This window comes from Ictalurus furcatus, chromosome 17 (assembly GCF_023375685.1).
Source record: "Ictalurus furcatus strain D&B chromosome 17, Billie_1.0, whole genome shotgun sequence".
In the NCBI taxonomy this organism is placed as follows: domain Eukaryota; kingdom Metazoa; phylum Chordata; class Actinopteri; order Siluriformes; family Ictaluridae; genus Ictalurus; species Ictalurus furcatus.
In genome coordinates this window covers 7,047,575-7,068,870 of record NC_071271.1, presented here as the reverse complement: position 1 = coordinate 7,068,870, position 21,296 = coordinate 7,047,575, and the positions used below count along the sequence as shown (strand labels likewise).

The window sequence follows — 21,296 nt, the reverse complement described above, 5'->3', positions numbered from 1 at the left end:
AATACAGAAAATGCTTTGAAACAGGATTGAAGTTTCTATTTTCCATAACACTCTAAAAATAATGCCTTTATAGCAACATATACTTGCATTTCTCAAATGATTAGATCCAGCTATTTAGTATTTCATAATCCATGTTCCAAGATACCATTGAATCATTTTCATTTAAATACTTAGTAGCTACAGAACGAACAACCCAAGTAAGATTTATAATTGTTAGTGACTAACCATACCTGCCTTTGATCAAAACAGTAATGATTATTAAAATATTTGTACAATTCTGAGATTTGTTAGAAAAACAAATTTGGCAAAAGTGAAAGAATTTTAGGCCGCTCATTCTTTGCCTATGAACTGTTTCTCCCCCTGTAGAAGGTCAAAAATTGGGGCACACTTAAGGTCGGACCACAACCTTTGAATAAGTAACACAACGTAAGGTACTGATAAAGAATCCAGTGTGAATTATTATGGAGAAGGGGATGACCTTTGTGAACGGTTTAATACAGGGATTCCCAAAATAGGGGTCACGACTCCCACGGAGTCCCTTGAGTTACAAAGAAGGTCAATTGATTTAATTAAAAGGGTGATCATTGTGGTATGGATTTTGGTGCCAGACAGGCTGGTTTGAGTACCTCAGAAACTGATCTTCTAGGATTTTCACACACAACAGTATAGAGTTTACACAGAATCATGTGGAAAAAATCAAACAAAAAACATGCAATTATGTAAAGAGTAGTTATTTGAATTACTGTAGATTTCCTGTCAGCATCAAACCAGTCTGGCTGGCATTCTTCTGACCTCTCATCAGGACATTTCCACCCACAGGATGTTTTTTTGCACCATTCAGTGAAAATCTCTGGCACTAACAACATACCAAGGTCATTCACTGAAATCACAATTCTGATGTTTGACGTGAACATTAATAGAAGCTCTTGACCTGTAGGATCTGCGTGATAATACGCACTGCTGCGATATGATTGATAAGTTAAGTGCATGAATGTAAAGGTTTACAAGTGTTCCTATTAAAGAAAACAGTGAGCGTATGTACATTCTTGTGGTTCATTGGGTCAGTACCATATATATTTGCGACTGTATGTGCAAAGTTGAATTCATCTCCTCAGTTGCAAGATACGAACCAAACAAAAACACAATAACTGCATCACACTGACTATTCTTTTCCACGCTGACTTCTTGAGTCACACCAAAGAGACGTGAGGCCTAAGAACGTTCAAAAACTGTGTGACCCTAAAGTAACCCACCATTTAAATGGTCAGACAATTGATTGGTAAGAATATTAAGTATCTTTGGCCTTTTTAGGGATGTATCAAATGTTTGTCAACCCCGCAAGGACTATGTGCAGTTTGAATTATTTGAACTGTTGCAAGCACAAATATACAAAATAATCTAACCCTGCATACTTCATGTTCACACAAGAAAAGTGACTTGGAACAATTAAAAAAATGCAAGGGGGTGGGGTGGAATCAGGTTAAAAGATCCAGTGAATATGTATCGTGGGGGTTTTTTTGGCCACATGCAACACAAAAAAAAGATTTAAAAGTCAAATGTCTTTGTTTTTTATTGAGGCTTTTGTGTAATGACCCATCATCTAAATATCACCGTGGGATGTACACGCAGTTTAAAGAGAATAAGACCTTACGCCAGCTTATCGATCTCTGCTTGATGGAGTCCCTACAAATTCATTTCTCCCTTAATTTCGATAAACAACGATTCTCAATGTCATTCTGGCTTCCCAAGCAATACTGTAAAAACACAAAGAATTCCACATGGAAGCAATTCCTCAACAGCACTTGATCATCTTGCACGGAGCACCAGGTCACCTAGTCTGCACACTGAGCAAACTGTGCCAGACGTTTGATTATTGTTTATGTGTTTCATATTCCTTTGATGGTACAATCATGTATTAAAAAATAAAAAAAAAAAAAGAACATAATTCCGCCAAAAGAAGGCCCAAGACTCAATCCATCTGATGTGACACGAGGCATCTGAGAACAATGTGGGCTGAGGTTTCTTGAGCTTAGTGAAGCGCACATGCTCATCAGATCAGTGAAGGACAGACTAGGTTCTGTGATGGTGGAGAATTTGTGTTTTTTTCTCTCTTCCCCTTATTCATATAAAAGAAACTGAGAGAGCAAATCGTAGCAAATCTCTAGGTCATAGGTTCATGCGTAGATGCTCCGGCCGTTTCGCCATAACAGGGTACGCTTGCTGTTTGAATGTGCCCATGGCCGAGCCGCTGGGTTGTCTGATGGGTAGTGGAGCGGTGACTTCGGTGCTGGCCGAGATCTCCATTTGATCCGCAGTAGACACTTCCATAGCATGCTCCGATGGGGACTGAAGAGTGGAAGAGCCAGGAATGCCGGGACATCGAGGCCAGCAGTCGCCAGGAAACTTCACTGGACTGGAAGATAAGAAAACAATAAGATTAGAAAACACATAAAACAGCACTGTTGAATACTCAAGTCCAATTGGTCAGAAGGTGTTCCGTAGCAGTAGCTCTGACAGTAATGTAGGTTGCGAGGCAAATCCCGGGCTTTTGTATTAATTAGAGGTCAACCGATAGAGGATTAGTTGGGCAGTATCTGCCGATAACCAATTAATCAACCGATTGATTAGTTTTTAGATCTGGTAATGAATGAAATCATAACATTTAAAGTAAAATATTGCTGAACTTTGCTGCAACAATAAAGAGTACTGCCCGCACCTTGAAAATGTACTGTATTTTTTAAAATAAATATTAACTAAAATATTAGATTAAATATAAATATATACATTCAAGCTGAACCAAACAGTAACACTACAAAAAACAAATTAAAATAGACATCCAAAATAAATAAAAAATACTTCAAACAACACAACAAAAATTTGTCTGTGATGGTTTTTATTTCGCCTCTAGAGGCCGCTCTCATACTGTAAAATGACAGCGAACTCTTCTCAGCCACTCCCACGGTGGATGCAACCAGGGAAAAAACTAATCTGTGTGGATTTTCGCTGATAATTGATAGTTTCAACAATCGGTGCTGATTAATCAGCAAAACCGATCAATCTGTTGACATTTACCATTAATGTACCTGTTCTACGATGTTATAGTTACTATGATCAGCATTTTGGAACAGTCAGTTTTTAGTCTTCAGGACAGAGGACTTTGCAGTTCCTCAGTACCACGACACATTAATTTCACAAGAGAGAAGAAAGAGAGGCTGGTGAGGCAACTGTTTATAGCTGATATAATGCAAGTGATAACAGGAACTAACTTCCACAACATACGGCATCCTAAATAAAGTAAAAAAAAGTTGTCATCATTGGCAAATTGCTGTGGTACAAGAGGTATAAAACATCTGGACACGCTGTTATTGGAAAATAATCAACTTTGCACTGCTAACAGTAACTATGCATCGGACCGTATCTCACCACCCCGTGATCAACCGTTTCACTTCTCCAGCATGTCCAGTCGTGTTTCATTCCTTGAATATTTCATGTGTAGGCACTTGTGCAGCCAAACATGAGAACGGTCATGCTGCCAGCAAACCTCATATACAGTGGATATGGAAAGTCTACACACCCCAGTTAAAATGGCAGGATTTTGTGATGTACAGTAGCAAACAAAATTTTTCAACCCCCATTGCAAATCAGGTTTATTGTCAAAATGTACAGACTTTCAGCTGTTTGCAATGAACAAAACAAACAAAAGCTACTGAAATAGTTCAATACAATGAATGCTTCAAGTGGCTTCCCTAAATTCAACTGAAAATGCAACTTATTATGCCAGAATTCCAAAAGATATTTCCTTGCAAAAAAAAAGCACATCAACAGAAAACCATCCCCATGGTGAAACATGGTGGTGGCAGCATCATGCTTTAGGGCTGCTTTACTTCAGCCAGAACTGGGGCTTTTATCAAGATGGAGGGAATCATGAATAGCTACAAAATACCAGTCTGTTAGTAACCTGACGATGAAAAGGAATTTCACCTTTCAGCACGACAATATTCAAAAGCATACATCCAAATCAACAAAGGAATGACTTCAGCAAAGGATCATCAATGTTTTTGAATGGACTAGCCAGAGTCCAGACCTGAATCTAATAAAAATCTCTTGGTTTCATTTTTTGTTTACATCACAAAAACCTACCATTTTAACAGGGGTGTGTAGCCTTTTTAATATCCACTATACATAAATCTGCCTTGATAAAAACAAGATAATTTATAAAAACCAACCCAAGTATTATAACTAAAATTTGTGTCATTGTTTAATTAATCAACATGATAATCTCTTCCTGGGTAATACATAATACAAAACACACATCAACAATGCAAACCTACATGCAGCTATTAAACTCATTACCTCACTGGCGTTCTTGGGCTCCCTAAAAAGCGACGAGGTGATCGGATTTTTGGCTCAAATGAGAATTTCTCCTTCACGTTTTCCAACACAGATGGAGCTACATACGTAAAGCCCTAAAGAATTTAAAATACGAACATGTCCGAGGGGTTAAAGAAGGCAGTTTCTTATTACATTTACACGAACCAAAAATAAATAAATAAATAATAAAATGCAGCTTTACCAGGAAGACCTGATTTGCACTTTCGCTGAGTGTGGAGTCATCAGGACTATCTACAGGAGTCTGGCTAGTGAACTTCGAATCGAATTGGCTCACATCCTCAGCGGATTGCTATGAAAGCGAAAGCAGAGTTCATTTAAGATCGCATAGATGTATTTAAACCCTACTGTGCCAGCTGGCAAACAAACAAGTGAAGGAACAAGAGCAGGCGAGAACTCACCAGGAAAGGCTTGAATGGTGGCTCTACTTTCCGTGCAAGAAGGTCTTCCCAGTTAATGTGACGGAAGAACGGATGGGACTAAGAACATCAAAAAAGCCAACAAAATTTATTTCAACAGACAATATGAACAGAATAAACTTCACGAACATGAAAGAAGCGTTTACCAACCTGCACCTCTGTTGCATCTCCGGGTCCAGCTCCAAGACGAGATGAGGCCGTCCTTTTCAGCAGCTGGATATGTTTAAAATGAAAAAAAATTATAATAATAATTATTAAATTTATTTTATATATATATATATATATATATACATACACATACACATACACACACACACACACATATATATACACATATATAGGCACACACAGAGAAGAAAAAATTATAATAAAATATCATCACAGTGTGTGTTGTCCTACCTTTTTAAGCAGGTCTCTGGCTTCTTGTGTGAGGTAGGGTGGGAGATTCAGCTTGCATTTAAGAATTTTGTCGATGGTTTTCTTCCGGTTTTCCCCAGTAAATGGTGGCTATAAAGGCAAAACAGTATCAGCCTCCACACACACACACCAAAAAAATGAATAAATAAATAAAATAAAATCAACAAACTAATGTACTACATGATGAACTGGCTAGCAACCTATATTTCTGTTTTTCTGTAAGCCCGACTAAATAAAAGTTCTTCACAGTTGGCCCCCAGTGGTTTAGACGGTGGTGGCTGGTTTCTCCCCCACAGACACAAACGGGACCTCATATCTAGGTTGGTCCATCGAAATTTATTTGGGTAAGTGTTAATAGGTTTTGGCACAGCTGGCTACGACTAAAGTGTACAGTGTTTATGATGTGCCTAATATCAATGTTGGGTATTCATTCACCTGAATGCTTTTAGGTATCGGGCCCCAAAATCTGTACTGTTGTTGCCAAGGTATATGTGAACCAGTAAGAATAAAGGAGTAAAAGAAATCTCATTGGCTGATAGCCAGTTTGGCTCTTTATAAAATGACGTGCTTTTCTCGTTTTTGTGGCATTTTGCCTGTGCTTTCTGCTCACAGAATTAACGATGACAAATAATTTAACTCCATATGTTTCATGGCTAAAATGTCTTCTTTTATTTAATACACTGATGACGAATGTGCAATATGGAAATCTGTAGATATTTCTAGAAATTACATAATAGATGAACGTGTCCATTTCTTGCTGTTGGATCAACTGGTTAAAACAAGCTCACTTGCATTAGAGTACATATACAGTATTGTGAAAAACTGCTTGCCCCCCAAAAAATTCTTGTTTTTGTGTAGATCTCATACTAAATAGTTTCAGAAATTAAAACAAAATCTATGATAAAACAAAGGAAACCCGAGTAAACACAAAATACAGTTTTCAAATGATTTTTTTTTGTTGTTGTTTTTTGCTTCAATAAATAACAAAGTTATCCAATACCAACTGGGCCTGTGTGAAAATGTATTTGCCCCCATAGTTACCAATTCCCCAAATCTATGAAACTGCATTCATAATGGGGTTCAGCTGGACTAGACACAACCAGGTCTGATTACTGCAAACCCTGTTCAATCACATCAACACTTAAATAGAACTTTTTCAACAGCATGAAGTTGGTTAAAAGGTCTTACCCAGTAACACACTATATCAAGAAATGATGAGGAAGAAGGTGGTTGAAATCCATCAGTCTGGGAAGGGTTACAAAACTATTTCAAAGGCTCTGGGACTCCAAAGGATCACAGTGAGAGCCATTATCTCCAAATGAAAAAACTTGACACTGTAGTGAACCTTCCCAAATTCCTCCAAGAGCACAGCAACTACTCATCAAGGAAGTCACAAAATGACAACATCAAAGGACCTACAGGTTTCTCTTGCATCAGTAAAGATCACTGTTCATGACTCCACTATGAGAAAGACACTGGACAAAAATGGCTTCCATGGAAGAGTGGCGAGGTGAAAACCACTGCCAACCCAGAAGAATGTTAAGACTCATCTGAACTTTGTCAAAACACACCTTGATGATCCTCAAACCTTTTGGAAGAATGTTCTGTGGACTGATGAGTCGAAAGTGTAACATGACTCCTGTCTTCTAAACAGTTCCATCTGGCATAAACCGAACACAGAATTCCACAAAAAGAATATCATATCTACATGGTGGAGGTAGTGTGATGGTGTGGGGATGCTTTGCTGCTTCAGGGCCTGGACAACTTGCAATAATTGAAAGAAACATGAATTCTGCTCTCTGCCAGAAAATCCTGTGATCCAAAGCATATAAGTAAGTCCTAGTCCTAGAAGTAAGTGAAAGACTGATCTCCAGTTATCAGAAGTGTTTGGTTGCAGTTATTGCTGCTAAAGGTGGCAGAACCAGAGTTTAAGTTTAAGGGGACAATTAGTTTTTCATAAAAATGATAGGTGTTGGAACTTTTTTTTGTTTCAATAAAAAAAATGAAAACAGTAGTGTGTTTAATCAGGTTGCCTTTGTTTTATGTTGGATTTCGTTTGAAGATCTAAAACTATATTTAGTATGAGATATACAGAAAAACAGAAGAAACCACCACTGTATGGAACACATCAAAAGGTGACACCTATTTAACTAAACAAGTGAAAATGACAGAAACTGCACTCACTGCCCCAGTTAACATGTCGTACGTCAGGGCTCCGAGACTCCACCAGTCGACAGCGCGATTGTGTCCATTTCTCGTCAGGATCTCTGGAGCCCTAATACAAAAGACAAAAATATTCAACTGCATTTCCATTATGATTCACAATCGGCTTGTGCTATATAACAAATGTTATCGTTCCTATGCAATATTAAATCGCTACAATGTCCACTAACATACAGTCGAATTATATTACCAGTTGAACATAGTATGAGCCATCACACAAATACACACCTATAGAGCAGTCTTTTCCTCCCCAATAAAACAGGAAATGAGCCATATAATAACCTGGATTTGATCTGTTCAGGAGTTTCGAACTCTCCAATATTAACAGATAGTTCAAGCCCCGCCCCCTTTATCTCATGCTCTCAAATTACACAGTACACTCTCTGTCAAGGTAAATGGAGACTCGATCAACGGCTGCATTTACATGCACATCAAACTCAGTTTAAGGTCTATGCTCAGGTTGCAGCCATATTCTGAATACGGTGTTTATATGTGTACAGGCATCGAAATACTCCTGTATACACGTGTTGTAAGTTTGTCCGAGTTGCCATTCCTAAACACCGAGCCTACGGCTAAGCATCTGTTAGCACCCACGATTCCTTACAAACTGAGCGTGTGTATATATTATATATATATATATATAAAATATATATCCATCCGTTCAGTGGATTTCCTGAATAAGATGTTTACATGTAACAAAGTTCAGATCATTTTGGCCAACCAAGAGAGCTCATCTGAGCTTTCTATGTCTGAAAGTGAAGACCTTATATATTCCACGGGTGGGAATCAGAAGATTGGCTTCATCTGAATCGGGCAATCGGATTGCGGCGTTTACGTGACTCAATACTAAATAGAATATCGCCAAATTTTGATTAACATCAGAATATTAACGTGCATGTAAAGGCAGTCAATGTAGCTAACATTAGACAAGTACTGTATACATCAGTTAACTAGATTTTATTATAGATGCCACCGAAAGAGGAAAAAATAAAGAAGGAAGGAACATACTGACCCAAAAGGGATCAATTGTCAAATCTAACACTTCACAAATGATGTTAATGGTGATGATAATTAAAAAGTGATTAAATACACCGGTGCGTTTTTGACTGATACTCTCCTTCGCCGCTCACAGCATCGATAATATTACTACAGACTCACCTAAAATTCCACCATCCACACCTCCACTACACTCCTTTAAACTGAAATGCTCATTTTCCTTTTTTCTTTTAAAAGGACATCGGGTCTGGACAATTAAATCGTTTATCATAATATTTTGCAAGGGGGGAATTTTTATTTTTTTTAAATCAACATCACACAAGCCCAAACGACAACATGGAAGCTTAAAAGGAGGTGCAGAGATGCTTCATAATGGATGGATCCCTTCACAGGTTCACTAACGTGAAGCTCACACGTGTGACGAAACGACTTACATGTACTCGATAGTGCCGCAGAACGTGTGTGTGACTGTCCCGTCATGAATGGATTCCTTACACAGTCCAAAGTCAGTCAATTTCACGTGGCCTTTCCAAGACAAAGACAAAAACACACTTAATAAACTGCGAGCACAAAAAAAACGACACACTTTCAATACAATGCGACAAAACTACAAACTCTTCAAGTGATTTTTCAGTAGCATAACATGAAACATGTCTAAAGCTAAACTCGGAGCCAATCCTGGCTCTGTTTCACAACTTCGCCTTACACTTCACACATGAAACATTGCTACAATAATCTTCTTAGAATTTATGACGACATGCATCAGTTTTACCTTGGCTATTGAGCATGATGTTTTCAGGTTTAAGGTCTCTGTAGATGATGCCCTTTTGATGCAGGTGGCCGAGGGCCATCGAAATTTCTGCCAAGTAAAAGCTGCAAGTAAAAAGCCTCCAGGATCATTCTGGTGATTTTATTTCATTTTGGCCAATCAAGAGAGCTCATCTGAGCTTTCTATGTCTGAAAGTGAAGATCTTATATAATATCATAACAGTATATCATAACAAAGAGCACAACAATATTGTAAAGTCACTGATTAGTCGAAACATTATTTTACTCTTCTTCCATTGACTACTGTATAGTCCTAAAGTCCTAAAATTAGGCAAATTTGCTGAAAAGGTGATACTCGGGGAGCAAACATAAGCTTAATCCTTACCAGGCAGTGTCTTCCATGAAAATGCCCTCCCTTTCTAGCTGCATGAAAAGTTCCCCACCTGGAAATGACAACAGATACTGATGTTAAAGTCCCCATGAATCAAAATTCACTTACTTTTTTGGGGGGGTTTTCAGTATGAATATGTCAGCCTTAAGGTTATCTATAAGCTAGGGTGCTCCAAAACAATGAGAAAATTCGCATTTAGAAGATGTAAATGGTAAATTGTCTGCACTTATATAGCGCTTTTTAACCTTAGTGGTTCTACAAAGAGCTTTTCACAGTTTCTCATTCACACACACACACCAGTGGCAGCAGACCTACATGGAGACACATGAGGCGGGAATCGAATCGCCAACCCTACGACTCGTGGACAACCCGCTCTACCACCTGAGCCACAGCCGCCCCAATATATATTTACAGTCTCTCTCTACCACTGATACGGATCAGCGATTTCGATGACATCATTATGCACTTCAGCTTCTCTGTCCAATCAAATGCTCTCTAGAATCTGAAGTGTCCCACCCCCAACGGTTATAAATTTCAGTGGTAAGTCTCAGTGGAAATTACATCAAGACATCGAATAGCGCATCGCGTTCCAAGGCACTTTACAGGGACTTTAAGAAATCCATATCAAATACACAAGAAGGACAGAAGGACAAAATCCCCAACGGCTAATTTGTTTCCGAGGCCAATCAGAAGTACTGCTAAAAGGTCTCGTTAACCAACAAACATCACAGTGAAAGACAATTTTGTGCGTCTGCAATTTCGCAAAGTTCAAAAGTTGCATCACAAATTTTTTTTTTTTAAATAAAAGATACAACAAAACCAAACATTTTTGGCCGCAACAATCACAAAAGAAACTCTGCGAGATCCTGTATGGGCTGTTGGAAATATATGGGTGATTAACCAACATACACACATTAGTAAATCAGAGTTTCCAAAACATTTTTTTTGTTCAGGTTGGCCTTTAAAAACTTTACTAAATGATCGATAAATAAACATTTTGTATCGTCACGTCCTGGAGTTAGTCTGTGAGGTGCACGAGAGACACGAGCATGTCATGTTGAGGCCGTACGACGTCAAATCAACAAACGAATTCGATATCCGGCGTACCCAAAATATCTGTAAAACCGCCCAATTATTCGCTAAGGCTGGTGATGATACGCAATGGAAAAATTTCAATATCCATCGTAGCCAAAATCTGTGTAATACTGCTAACACCCACTACTACCCCTGTGCTGTGTGACCACCTGTATGCTGCATGAACACAAGCAATACAACCGCTCCAGCTCGCAATGAAAAGCAGGCATTCACAGACGGAGCTCCAGCGCTCGCGGAAGACGCAGGACGGACGTAGACGTGGACGCATCCAGAAACGACCAATACAACCAGAGAGTAAAGTGTTTCTTAGAATGCCGATGTAGTTTACTTTGACTGACCACTCAGGTATTCGAGGATGAGATAAAGCTTGCCGCCGGTCTGAAAGGCATAAATGAGGTCGACGATAAAAGGATGCTTCACTTCCTCCAAGATGTTGCGCTCAGCTTTGGTGTGGGCCGTGTCCTTGGCGTTGCGGACGATCATGGCCTGGAAAGTCACAAGGGGGACAAAAAAATAAAAAATAATAATGTAAATGACATTTTTGCCCCAAAGAAAAAACACTGCTTCATATTAATTTGTGGTGATGCGGCCTGAGGAGACGTTTAACATGAGGCAAACCTTTTTCAAGACTTTCATAGCAAATATTTTTCCTGATCCGGCACCGGCTACCTTCCGGACCTGGAATACCTATAACAAAATTAAGGCGCGTTTAAGTTTGATTCAAAGATTGTTGAATTATTTACTTTTTTTTAATAGACAATCCTTATCGACGCGTACCTTTCCGTAGCCGCCTTTCCCCAAAACCCGCAGCAGCTCAAAGCATTCAGGACGTATGCTCTCGGTGCCTTGATTGACACTGTCCTCCGAGATCTCGATCTTCTCGCAGTCGTCCATGTTACTGTCATGAGGTGAAGCCGGATAACACAGACAGCATTTTTACTTTTGGTGTCATGTCTCAGTATTTAACCAGTAAGTATTTAACCAGCGAAATCTGCAGCTAATGGGTTTTAAACATTGTGTCATGACGTGCCCAGATAGAGATAAAGATCTGACAGTCTGACCGAGCAAACAGAACGGAGCAGTTAGAGGAACGATTTGCTTTAAATGAAATTCATTCATTAAAAAAAAAAAATCATAAAAGAAACAATACTCACAATTCAAAGCCGCTGCGCTGATCCATGAGGTCGTTAATCTGCACCTTGAGGAAGAACACAGTAAATGAGCTTCATTACTCCACTATAAATAACACACGTGCATTCCGGCGAGGTCCGTTAAGCACCACGCTACTGTGTACACTCAGGGACAGTCGAGTTAAGGCTTGTTTTATGTGTGAGTAAAATAGATGATGTTATAATCACCTCCAAACACTTAAAAACATTATTGTACATTAATGCAAACTTCTATAGTTCTCTCTGGACTATTAGTCATTCTCATAAAATAAAATGAATAAATAAATAGACAGAGAGAGACAGACAGACAGCGACAGACAGACAGTGACAGAGAGAGAGAGACAGACAGCGACAGAGAGAGAGAGAGTCAGAGAGAGACAGAGTCAGAGAGGGACAGAGAGAGACAGAGTCAGAGAGGGACAGAGTCAGAGAGGGACAGAGTCAGAGAGGGACAGAGTCAGAGAGGGACAGACAACGACAGAAAGACAGACAGCGACAGTGAGAGAGAGAGACACACACAGACAGTGACAGTGAGAGAGACACAGACAGCGACAGACAGACAGAGTCAGAGAGACAGAGAGAGTCAAACAGAGAGACAGAGAGTCAGAGAGTCAGAGAGACACACAGAGAGAGAGACACAAAGAGAGAGAGTCAGAGAGACACAGAGAGACAGACACTTAGAGACAGACACAGAGAGACAGTAAAGAATCTGGACATGAATACAATGTAGAAGTTTCTAGAAGAAAGGGTTCAAATGAAGAAGCTAGCAGTGATCTGCATCATGAAGCTGGCGGCTGTGTCTGATTTACATGAACTTTGTACAAGTCTCTCTACATGCAGAATAATGCAGATATATTTATATACCTTGTTCACTTAGTCCTAAATACAGCTCCATTTCCTTTATATGTGCACTACATACAGCAGGAAATAAAGGCTTCTGCGCCCTCCGTAGTGTACTATGTAGTGTACATGTCCATAACTGGGGACTGATCAAACGGACCAATATACAGGTGGCGGTTAGGTGGCTAAGCTACGCTACTGTAGCAGCCCTCAGCACGGCACACCTATAATTAGCCTGATATACTTAACATGTCTCTGACAGGAGCGGTGAGGGACACGAAACTATTTATTCGTCGGTAATTATACATAATTAAATCTATAAAACATGATTCTTTATAGTCGAGACGTTACTAGCTAAGAATTTACGCTACACGTTAGCACATAGCATCTCAGCTGTTTTCGCCCAGGCTTTGCGGTTATGCGTTTATTTTTATTCCCACCCGTATTCCAGAAATAGCCCCGCCCACTGTGCTGTGATTGGCCGACGTAGATCAAACTCAGCGGGATTCCAGAGTCGACGCGGAAGTAGTGGCCAATCACAACACAATCGTCCCCCCCGCAAAACGGGTATTCAGTTGCACTGACAAACCCAGTTGAGGCCTAACATCTCTGCCTCTCGGCATTTAAGGAAAGCAGGCCTACATTAGCGAGCATGCTAACCGCCCAGCTGGCAGGGCTGGAACAAGCGTGCAAAATATTAGGAGGAAAGGGACTTACCTCCTCGAGCTCGTCGTCGGAGACATTTTCCTCGGGCTGATCCAGATCAATATCGAAGACACCGGCCATGGTTTATTTCAGCGCGTTTAATCCGCTTCCAGCGTGAGAGAAGAGGTTGTGCTTCCCGCCTCATGGACGCGAACACACTGTCGCCATGACCAGCTAAGATTTGCGCATGCGCAGTGCGGCGCACTACGGCGCATAAAGCACGCCTCCACATGGCCGAGTGGAGAACGCGCGCGCCCTTTTAGGAGCCCGATCATGACTACAGTATACTGTACCTTCAGTAAAAATAGACATAGATGCATACTGTGTGGCACAGACAGACAGACAGAATATCGTTATATTCAGGGCCGCAACTAAGTAAAATGCATGGTCAAGTAAAGAGAATGATAATGAGCCTTTATCATTTTATCACATACAGCACATTGATATCTTCGCATATCCCAGCATGCTAGGAAGTTGGGGTCAGAGCACAGGGTCATCCATGATGCAGCGCCCCTGGAGCAGAGAGGGTTAAGGGCCTTGCTCAAGGGCCCAACAGTGGCAGCTTGAACCCCCGACCTTCAAATCAGTAACCCAGAGCCTTAACCATCAAGCCCCCACTGAGGCAGGATAAAAACCCCCAACCCCGGTGGGTGCGAGGCAAACGTGCTCGTAGAACCATATAATAACAAATGACACTACCATAAATTTGCTTAAACTTTGAGCATCTCTGAAAAATCATTTCCGCTTCACCAAACATCCGAACGATTATGGATGACACTTCAGAGTGTGGTATGAAAGCGATGCGGTATGCAGCATTGCAGTCTGCAAAGCATTATGCTTTTTATCATGTTTGTATTCTTAGCTATCTTTGAATCATGTTTTCTCACTAAATGACAGGAATCAAATAAATTATACAGGTATAGAGGCTAGAGTAAACAGTGCTTATCTTATAAATGGTGTCTAATATAATTAACTCAATTAAACTGACTTAACTTGTTAGTTTAGTTAACTTGAATGAACCCTTAACCCTGTGAGAGCTAGGAATTCAGCCTTACCATTTGTTCTCTCTGAACACAAGTGCCAGTGCTTTCTCTGAGATATTACACTGCATTGGACGGCACTATGTGATTGCCAGAGCAGACAAAAGGGGGTGCTTGAGCACCTTTATTAATCAGCCATGCTTGCAGTCTGATCAGAATAAACCAAGAGGAATAAACCACTTCAGGGAGTGCTGTTACAGGAAAATCATCAGTGTTATTTGACGTTCTTATTCTTTACCTAAACTAAATAAAATAAATCGAACTGGTGTCAATTACAGGGACACTTATTTACATTGTAAGTAAATCTGAATTAAAGACTACAAAATGTCTAAGCATGCAGCCTAAAAAAAGCACACTATGACTGAATATAGTACTAGTCTTCTAGTCAAAGACAAAAATGTAATATTCGCAATGATAGAGCCACAATGATCAGTTATAATTTGTGAAAATAGAATCCTAAAACAAAAATACACAACATGGCCAAAAGTATGTGGACACCTGACCAACACACCCATATGCGCTCCTTCCCCAAACTGTTGCGACATATTTGGAAGCACATAATTGTATATTCCAGTGGTCACCATCCCTGCTAGCTCCTTAACTCCTTAAGTTCTCGAGCAACTTAAACAGATGTGTTAGATTTGGGTTAGAGATTAAACCTGCAGGAAGGTAGATCTCAAGGAAGAGGGTTGGTGAAGAGGGTGGTAAGGATGTCTTTGTGTGCGGTAGCATTACAAATTCCCTTCACTGGAACTAAAGAGCCTAAACCTGTTCCAGCATGATAATTCCCCTGTGCATGACGCAGGGTTTATTATGAAATACTTCGCCAAGGTTGGAGTGGAAGAACTCGAGTGGCCTGCAGAGAGTCCTGACTTCAACCCCACTGAACACCTTTGGGATGAGCCCCAGACCTCCTCACCTGACATCATTAATGCTGTTGTGGCTGAATGGGCAAATAATAGCAAAACAGCAAAAAGGGCCTAAATCTGGATAGGGAAATTCAGCAAGCACACATGAGTGTGATAGTCAGGTGTTCACACACTTTTGGCCATATAGCGTATGTATTTTACTAATGTCCTGAAGTGGATGGACAGACAGACAGACGCAAGTGCATGTTTTCTGGTTTTATCAAAACCAAATTAAAAGGCCATTTTTACAAAGACTTGAAGCAAACAGACAATCAGTGTGGGGAGGGAGGCGGGGAAGAGAGAGGTTATGATCAGAACTGCTGAAGCCACACTTCACAAACACTGGGTTATTTAAAGGAAGTAGTGTGATTGCATACAGGTGAATTTGGGACATGTGCCTGACTGGAAGTCATATGACCAGATCGCTAGCTGAGGCTCATGGGATATGTAGTCTGTAACTTCCGGAGTTGAAAAGTCATGTGATAATTTGGCTACACTGTTTTCCAGCATTGCTCCGTTCACTCGCGAATAAATTCACGAGCACTATGTCAACCGGTCACTTAGACAGTAGATAGCGTTAGCTTAGATAACCTACTACATAAGGGAAGTGTTGTACCTGTTGCTAGTAGTGACGGGATTCCGGATCCTTTCAGTGAGTCGGCTCATTTGGCTCGGCTCACCAATAAGAGCCGACTCTCTCGGCTCCCAAAGCGGTTCGTTGCCTTTTTTATTTATTTATGTTTTTAACCCAGACAAAGGTTGCGATAATTTGACCAGCGAGAGAGGTTCTCTTGCGAATAAATAACGACGAAAGGGACATTTCAGTGCTATATCTAAATCTAAACAAACGAACCCACGAAAGTTTTATCTGAATTAATTCACTTCCTGGAGTTACTGAAGGAATGATAAATGAATGAATTCACGCTAACGAACAGCTCGAGATATTTCCTTGTAGGCAGTTTGATGAAATTACGCTGTAACGACAATGTTTACATCTACCTAAAAAATTTACCCTCAACGGTCACATCTAGGAGTCGACTCAAGCAGCCGGATCATTCGAGGTGACACATGACTAGCTGCTAGCTAGCAAGCCGCGTGTGCTGTTTAACGGCATGGCCGGGTTGAGTGTGGCTCCTGTGGTAGTTTGTAAGCAGTACATAGTAACTAGTTTGCTCTAGTAAGTGGGTAGTTATCTAGCTCCTAACATGTCGGTTGTGACAGTGCAGTTAGGTCAGTGCGGTAATCAGATTGGACCAGAGGTGTTTAGCACTGTGTATGAAGACTCCACTGGAGCAAATGCAAAACCATACAAACAGTGCAGTGATGAGAGACTCTTCAGGGAGAATTCAGACGGAGGTAAGTCTCAGTAGTCATATGCATACTTCAGAAGTTAAACATTTTTGAATGTAGTTACACTATATGACCAAAAGTTTATGGACACCTGACCATCACACCCATATGTGGCCTTTCCCCATAAAGTTGGAATCACAACATTGTCTATAATGTCTTTGGATGCTGTACTTGCCCTTCAGTGGAACTAAGGGGCTCAAATCTGTTCCACCATGGCAATGCCCCTGTGCATAAAGCGAGCTCCATGAAGACCTCGTGGTTAGCACATTTGCCTTATACCTCTGCGGTTGGGGGTTCGAATCCTGCCTCTCCCTGTGGTCCTGAGTGTGCATGTTCTCCCTGAGTCCAAAGAGTTGTAGGCTGATTGACGTTTTCAACTTGCCCACAGCGTGTGAATGTGTCCTGTGATGGAGTTCTCAGAGATAGGCTCCAGGCTCCCCCACAACCACAACCCTGTGTAGGATAAGGAAAATGGATGGATGGATGGATGAAGACATGGTTTGCCAAGGTTGGAGTGGAAGAACTGGATACAGAGCCCTGATCTCAACCTCACAGAACACCTTTCGGATGAATCGGGACACCCCAGACCTCTTCACCCAACTTCAGTGCCTGAGGTCACTTTTGAATGTGTAAATCCCCACAGCCACGCTCCAAAATCTAGAAGAGTGGAGGTTATTCTAACAGTAAAGGGGGAATAAATCTTTAATGGGGTGTTCAACAAGCACGTTATGAGCGTTCTGGTCAGCTGTTCACAAACCTTTGGGTGTCTAGTGAATGTGTATGTCATGATTCTTGTTTAGCGCTGGTTGCACGAGCAGTTCTTATTGACATGGAACCCAAAGTAATTACTCAAGCCATAGCAAAGGCATCAAGCTCAGGAAAATGGAGATATGGGGAAAAATCCCACTTCTGCCAGAAGCAAGGCTCTGGAAACAATTGGGCAAACGGGTAAGAACACTTTTTGTATGTTTGTGCTCTTATATTTCTTTTCATACATTTTATTTTACTTTCTATGTATGTCCTAATTAGTGTATTTTATTGTACCATATCTGTTAGTTTTAGCTGTAAGTCATTTGATCTCACTCTGCTGCCTTTTTTGTGTTTATTTCATTAATACATCTGCATTTGAGCTAGAATGCAGTATGATGTCCGTGTCATTACTTTCCTGTAGTTACTGTGTTCACGGCCCTCAGCACAAGGAGGCAGTGGAAGATCTGGTGAGGCGGGAGGTAGAACGCTGCGATCGCCTTGCAGGAATATTTGCCACGATGAGTGTGGCAGGAGGTACAGGTTCTGGAGTGGGCACCTATGTCACCCAGTGTCTGCGAGACACTTATCCGCATTCATTTATTCTCAATCACCTGACATGGCCCTATGGAACAGGAGAGGTAAACTTAGTCATAGTGTTCCTTTCAAAGTAGTGTATTATAGGCTTCAGCAAAATGTTGTTGTTGTTAAATTGTCTGGCGAAGTGATTAGGTTTATTTTTTGTCTGCAGGTTATCGTGCAAAACTACAATTCAGTTCTCACGCTGTCTCGTCTCTACACGCTGTCTGACGCACTCGTGGTGCATGAGAACGACACGGTTCACAAAATCTGCAGCCAGCTGATGAACATCAAGCACATCTCTATCTCTGACCTTAACAAGGTGATCGCTCATCAACTGGGCAGCGTGCTGCAGCCTGCATACACCGCAGACTCGCCTGTTCACTACAGCAGAAACCCCATAGGTATTATAGCTTTACTGATGTATGCTGGTTGGGTTTTGGCATCACATAGGTGAATACACATAGACAGACACTAAGACACCTCCAGGTAGAGGTGTGTGCCGAACTGTTTTTAAATTACACTCCTGCCCACTCCTCATGTTCCTTTTATTAGGGTCCTGTGGGATCTCAGTCCTGATGCACACCTCTACCTCTAGGTCCACCATACAGAGCATGCGGAATTTCTTATTGCTAGCAGGGTCTGTGTATGCTGCCTTCACTCTATCAAATGACATAAAATCCACATTTTGTAGTCATTTTCACAATTTACATTAAAAAAAAAACACAGATCAGTGACATGGAAAAAGTAAGTACACCCCATACATTTATCAAGCCTTCAAATCCATAAAATTAGAATCAGGTGTTCGAGATTGGGTGCCAGTGATTATAACCTGCTTAGGGAGTGCAGGTGGAACCGGTCTTATTAATACCCCTCTCATATCTAGTGTCTGGTGTTCCCTTTGCTATTGAGGTGTGTGGTGTCATCATGCCAAGATTTAAAGAGTTCTATAAGGCTTTCAGAAAAAAGGTTGTGGATGCCTATAAGTCTGGCAAGGGATTTAAAAAAAATCTCCAAATTATTTAAAATACATCATTCCACGGTAAGGGAAATCATCTAGAAATGGTGCAGATTTCAAACGACTGCCAATTTGTCCAGTACTGGGCATTTCAGCAAATTCAGCCCAAGAGCAGACCCGATGCAAAAAAAAGTCTCCAAGAACCCCAAAATTTCATCACAGGATCTGCTAGTAAGTCTTCTAGCTGTTAGTGTCAAAGTGCATGCTTCTACAATCAGAAAGAGATTAAAATTTGATCTGCATGGGAGGCGTGCCGGGAAAAATTCTTTGCGGGATTACAGTTTGCCAATGAGCATATAGGCAAAAACCAGGCCTTTTGGAATAATGTGCTCTGGACAGATGAATCAAAGATAGAATTGTTTGGCCACAGTAACAGCAGACATGTTTGGTGCAGACCAAAGACAGCTTTTCAGGAGAAGCACCTCATAGCGACTGTGAAGCACGGTGGTGAAAATGTTATGGTTTAGGGTTGTTTCGCTGCCTCAGGGACTGGACAGCTTGCATTCATTGATTCAACTATGAATTCTGCATCGTATCAAAGAGTGTTTGAAGATAATGTGAGGCAATCTGTCCGAAAGTTGAAGTTGAACCGAATGTGGTACTTTCAACAAGATAATGATTCTAAGCACACTAGCAAATCCAGTAAGGAATGGCTCAAAAAGAAGAAACTGAGGGTTATGGAATGGCCTAGTCAAAAATGTTGTGGGGGGATTTGAAACGGGAAGAACATGCAAGAAAACCCTCAAACATCTTGCAACTGAAAGAATATTGAATGGAACAGTGGTCAAAATTTCCAGCAAGCCGACGTCAGAGACTGGTGAACAGTTAAACAAAACACCTACAAGAAGTTATTTCTGCTAAAGGGGGCGATACTAGCTTATGAGGCCGAGGGTGTACTTACTTTTTCCACAGAAGAATATCACATCTATTGATATTTCTATTGAATAAATTAATGAAAAAGCTAATTTTCCTTGCGGCTTTGTTCAAGTACATCAACTTCCTTAATAGGCACTGTTAATGATCAAAGGATAAAGATGTCAAATGTCAAAAAAGCCAACAATTTCCACTTATTTTTTCACAACTGTGTGAGAATATGTATAGATAAAGCACACATGGATACACACCCCTGTTAAAATGCAGGTTTTGTGATGTAAAAAAATAATTAGACTAAAATAAATCATGGCAGAACTTTTTCTCCGCCCTCGATGCGAAATTACAACTAAATCACCCCAAGCCATGTGCTGAAATGTGTTGTGGTCTGATGAGACCAACTCCAAAAGGTATGTTTGGTGCAAAAAAACAAACAAAAAAGCACATCAACAAAAGAACACCATATCTACTGGATCAAGGATGTTTTCGCAAGAAAGAGAGAGAAAATATTGCCAAGTAAAGATGTATCACGCTGATAGACTCTTACTCAAAAAGACAGAGTGGTGTAATAAAATCAAAAGCTGTATTAGTTTAGGGGTGTGCATACTTATACAACTAGGTTATTGTACGTTTTTTATTTTTATTACTTTCCCTAAAAAGTTTCTGATTGTTTTTCATTTTATTTGCATACTTTGCAAATGGGTGGTAAAAGCTGAGGAAAGGTCTGACATGATTTACCTTAGTTTCATTCGTTTGCTTAACAAAAACCTGCCATTTTAACAGGGGTGTGTAAACTTTAAATATCCAATGTACTTGCATACAATGAGGTCCAAAAGTCTGAGACCACACTGAAAATTTGGGATTTTTTTTTTTCTCCATTTAAAATAGTAAATAAACAGAAGGTTTTTGAATTTTGTAATATTTAAAACAAAGAAATTATATTTTTTATATATCTTGAATATTTAATATTGAAGAGACTATTTCTAGGTTCCTATTTAAATGGAAGCAAATGTGTGATATTGACCATGTTAACTGCTTTGTACAAAAGCTCAGATTTTCCACATGTCTAATCTCTTCTATAGAAGCATGTGTTCAGACAACTCTCTGATGGGACTTGATCTGACATGAATCATAAGGTTTTACACAAAAGTCGAGTCCATGCCGGCTCGAGTGCACACGGTCATTAAAGTAAAAAGGGGACGTACTAAACACTAAGAAACTCTGAAATTCATGTCAATTTCAAAGATTCTACTTTTTACTCAAGTTGTTAATGAAAATTGTTTTATTAAATTAGAAAACAATGCCAAATAGAAGCATTTTCACTAGTGCTCTCAGACCTTTGGACCCCACTGTGTGGTGGTGTGGTGTTTAG

The 21,296-nt window shown here is 40.3% G+C and overlaps 2 protein-coding genes across 3 annotated transcripts in view; one reads left to right on the top strand and one right to left on the bottom strand.

The window, feature by feature from the left end:
- Positions 1–1,552: 1,552 nt before the first annotated feature.
- rps6kb1b (ribosomal protein S6 kinase b, polypeptide 1b) lies at positions 1,553–13,633 on the bottom strand. The gene is made up of 15 exons (XM_053647404.1): positions 13,425–13,633; positions 11,853–11,896; positions 11,476–11,596; positions 11,317–11,385; positions 11,037–11,184; positions 9,598–9,655; positions 9,217–9,317; positions 8,879–8,969; positions 7,410–7,500; positions 5,208–5,315; positions 4,959–5,021; positions 4,791–4,868; positions 4,574–4,681; positions 4,354–4,466; positions 1,553–2,413 (listed from the first exon to the last, which is right to left on the bottom strand). Exons 1-15 carry the CDS (start codon positions 13,491–13,493, stop codon positions 2,167–2,169), a joined length of 1,509 nt encoding a protein of 502 aa, XP_053503379.1. The 5' UTR covers positions 13,494–13,633; the 3' UTR covers positions 1,553–2,166.
- A 1,208-nt stretch (positions 13,634–14,841) lies between these two features.
- tubd1 (tubulin, delta 1) overlaps positions 14,842–21,296 on the top strand; it is an 11,847-nt gene continuing 5,392 nt past the window's right edge. For both annotated transcript variants that reach the window (XM_053646816.1, XM_053646815.1), the window contains exons 1-4: positions 14,842–16,716; positions 17,511–17,658; positions 17,882–18,098; positions 18,209–18,440. In XM_053646816.1, the coding sequence (XP_053502791.1) occupies positions 16,566–16,716; positions 17,511–17,658; positions 17,882–18,098; positions 18,209–18,440 (748 nt within the window). In that variant the 5' untranslated portion in view covers positions 14,842–16,565. The remainder of the gene's footprint in view (positions 16,717–17,510; positions 17,659–17,881; positions 18,099–18,208; positions 18,441–21,296) is intronic.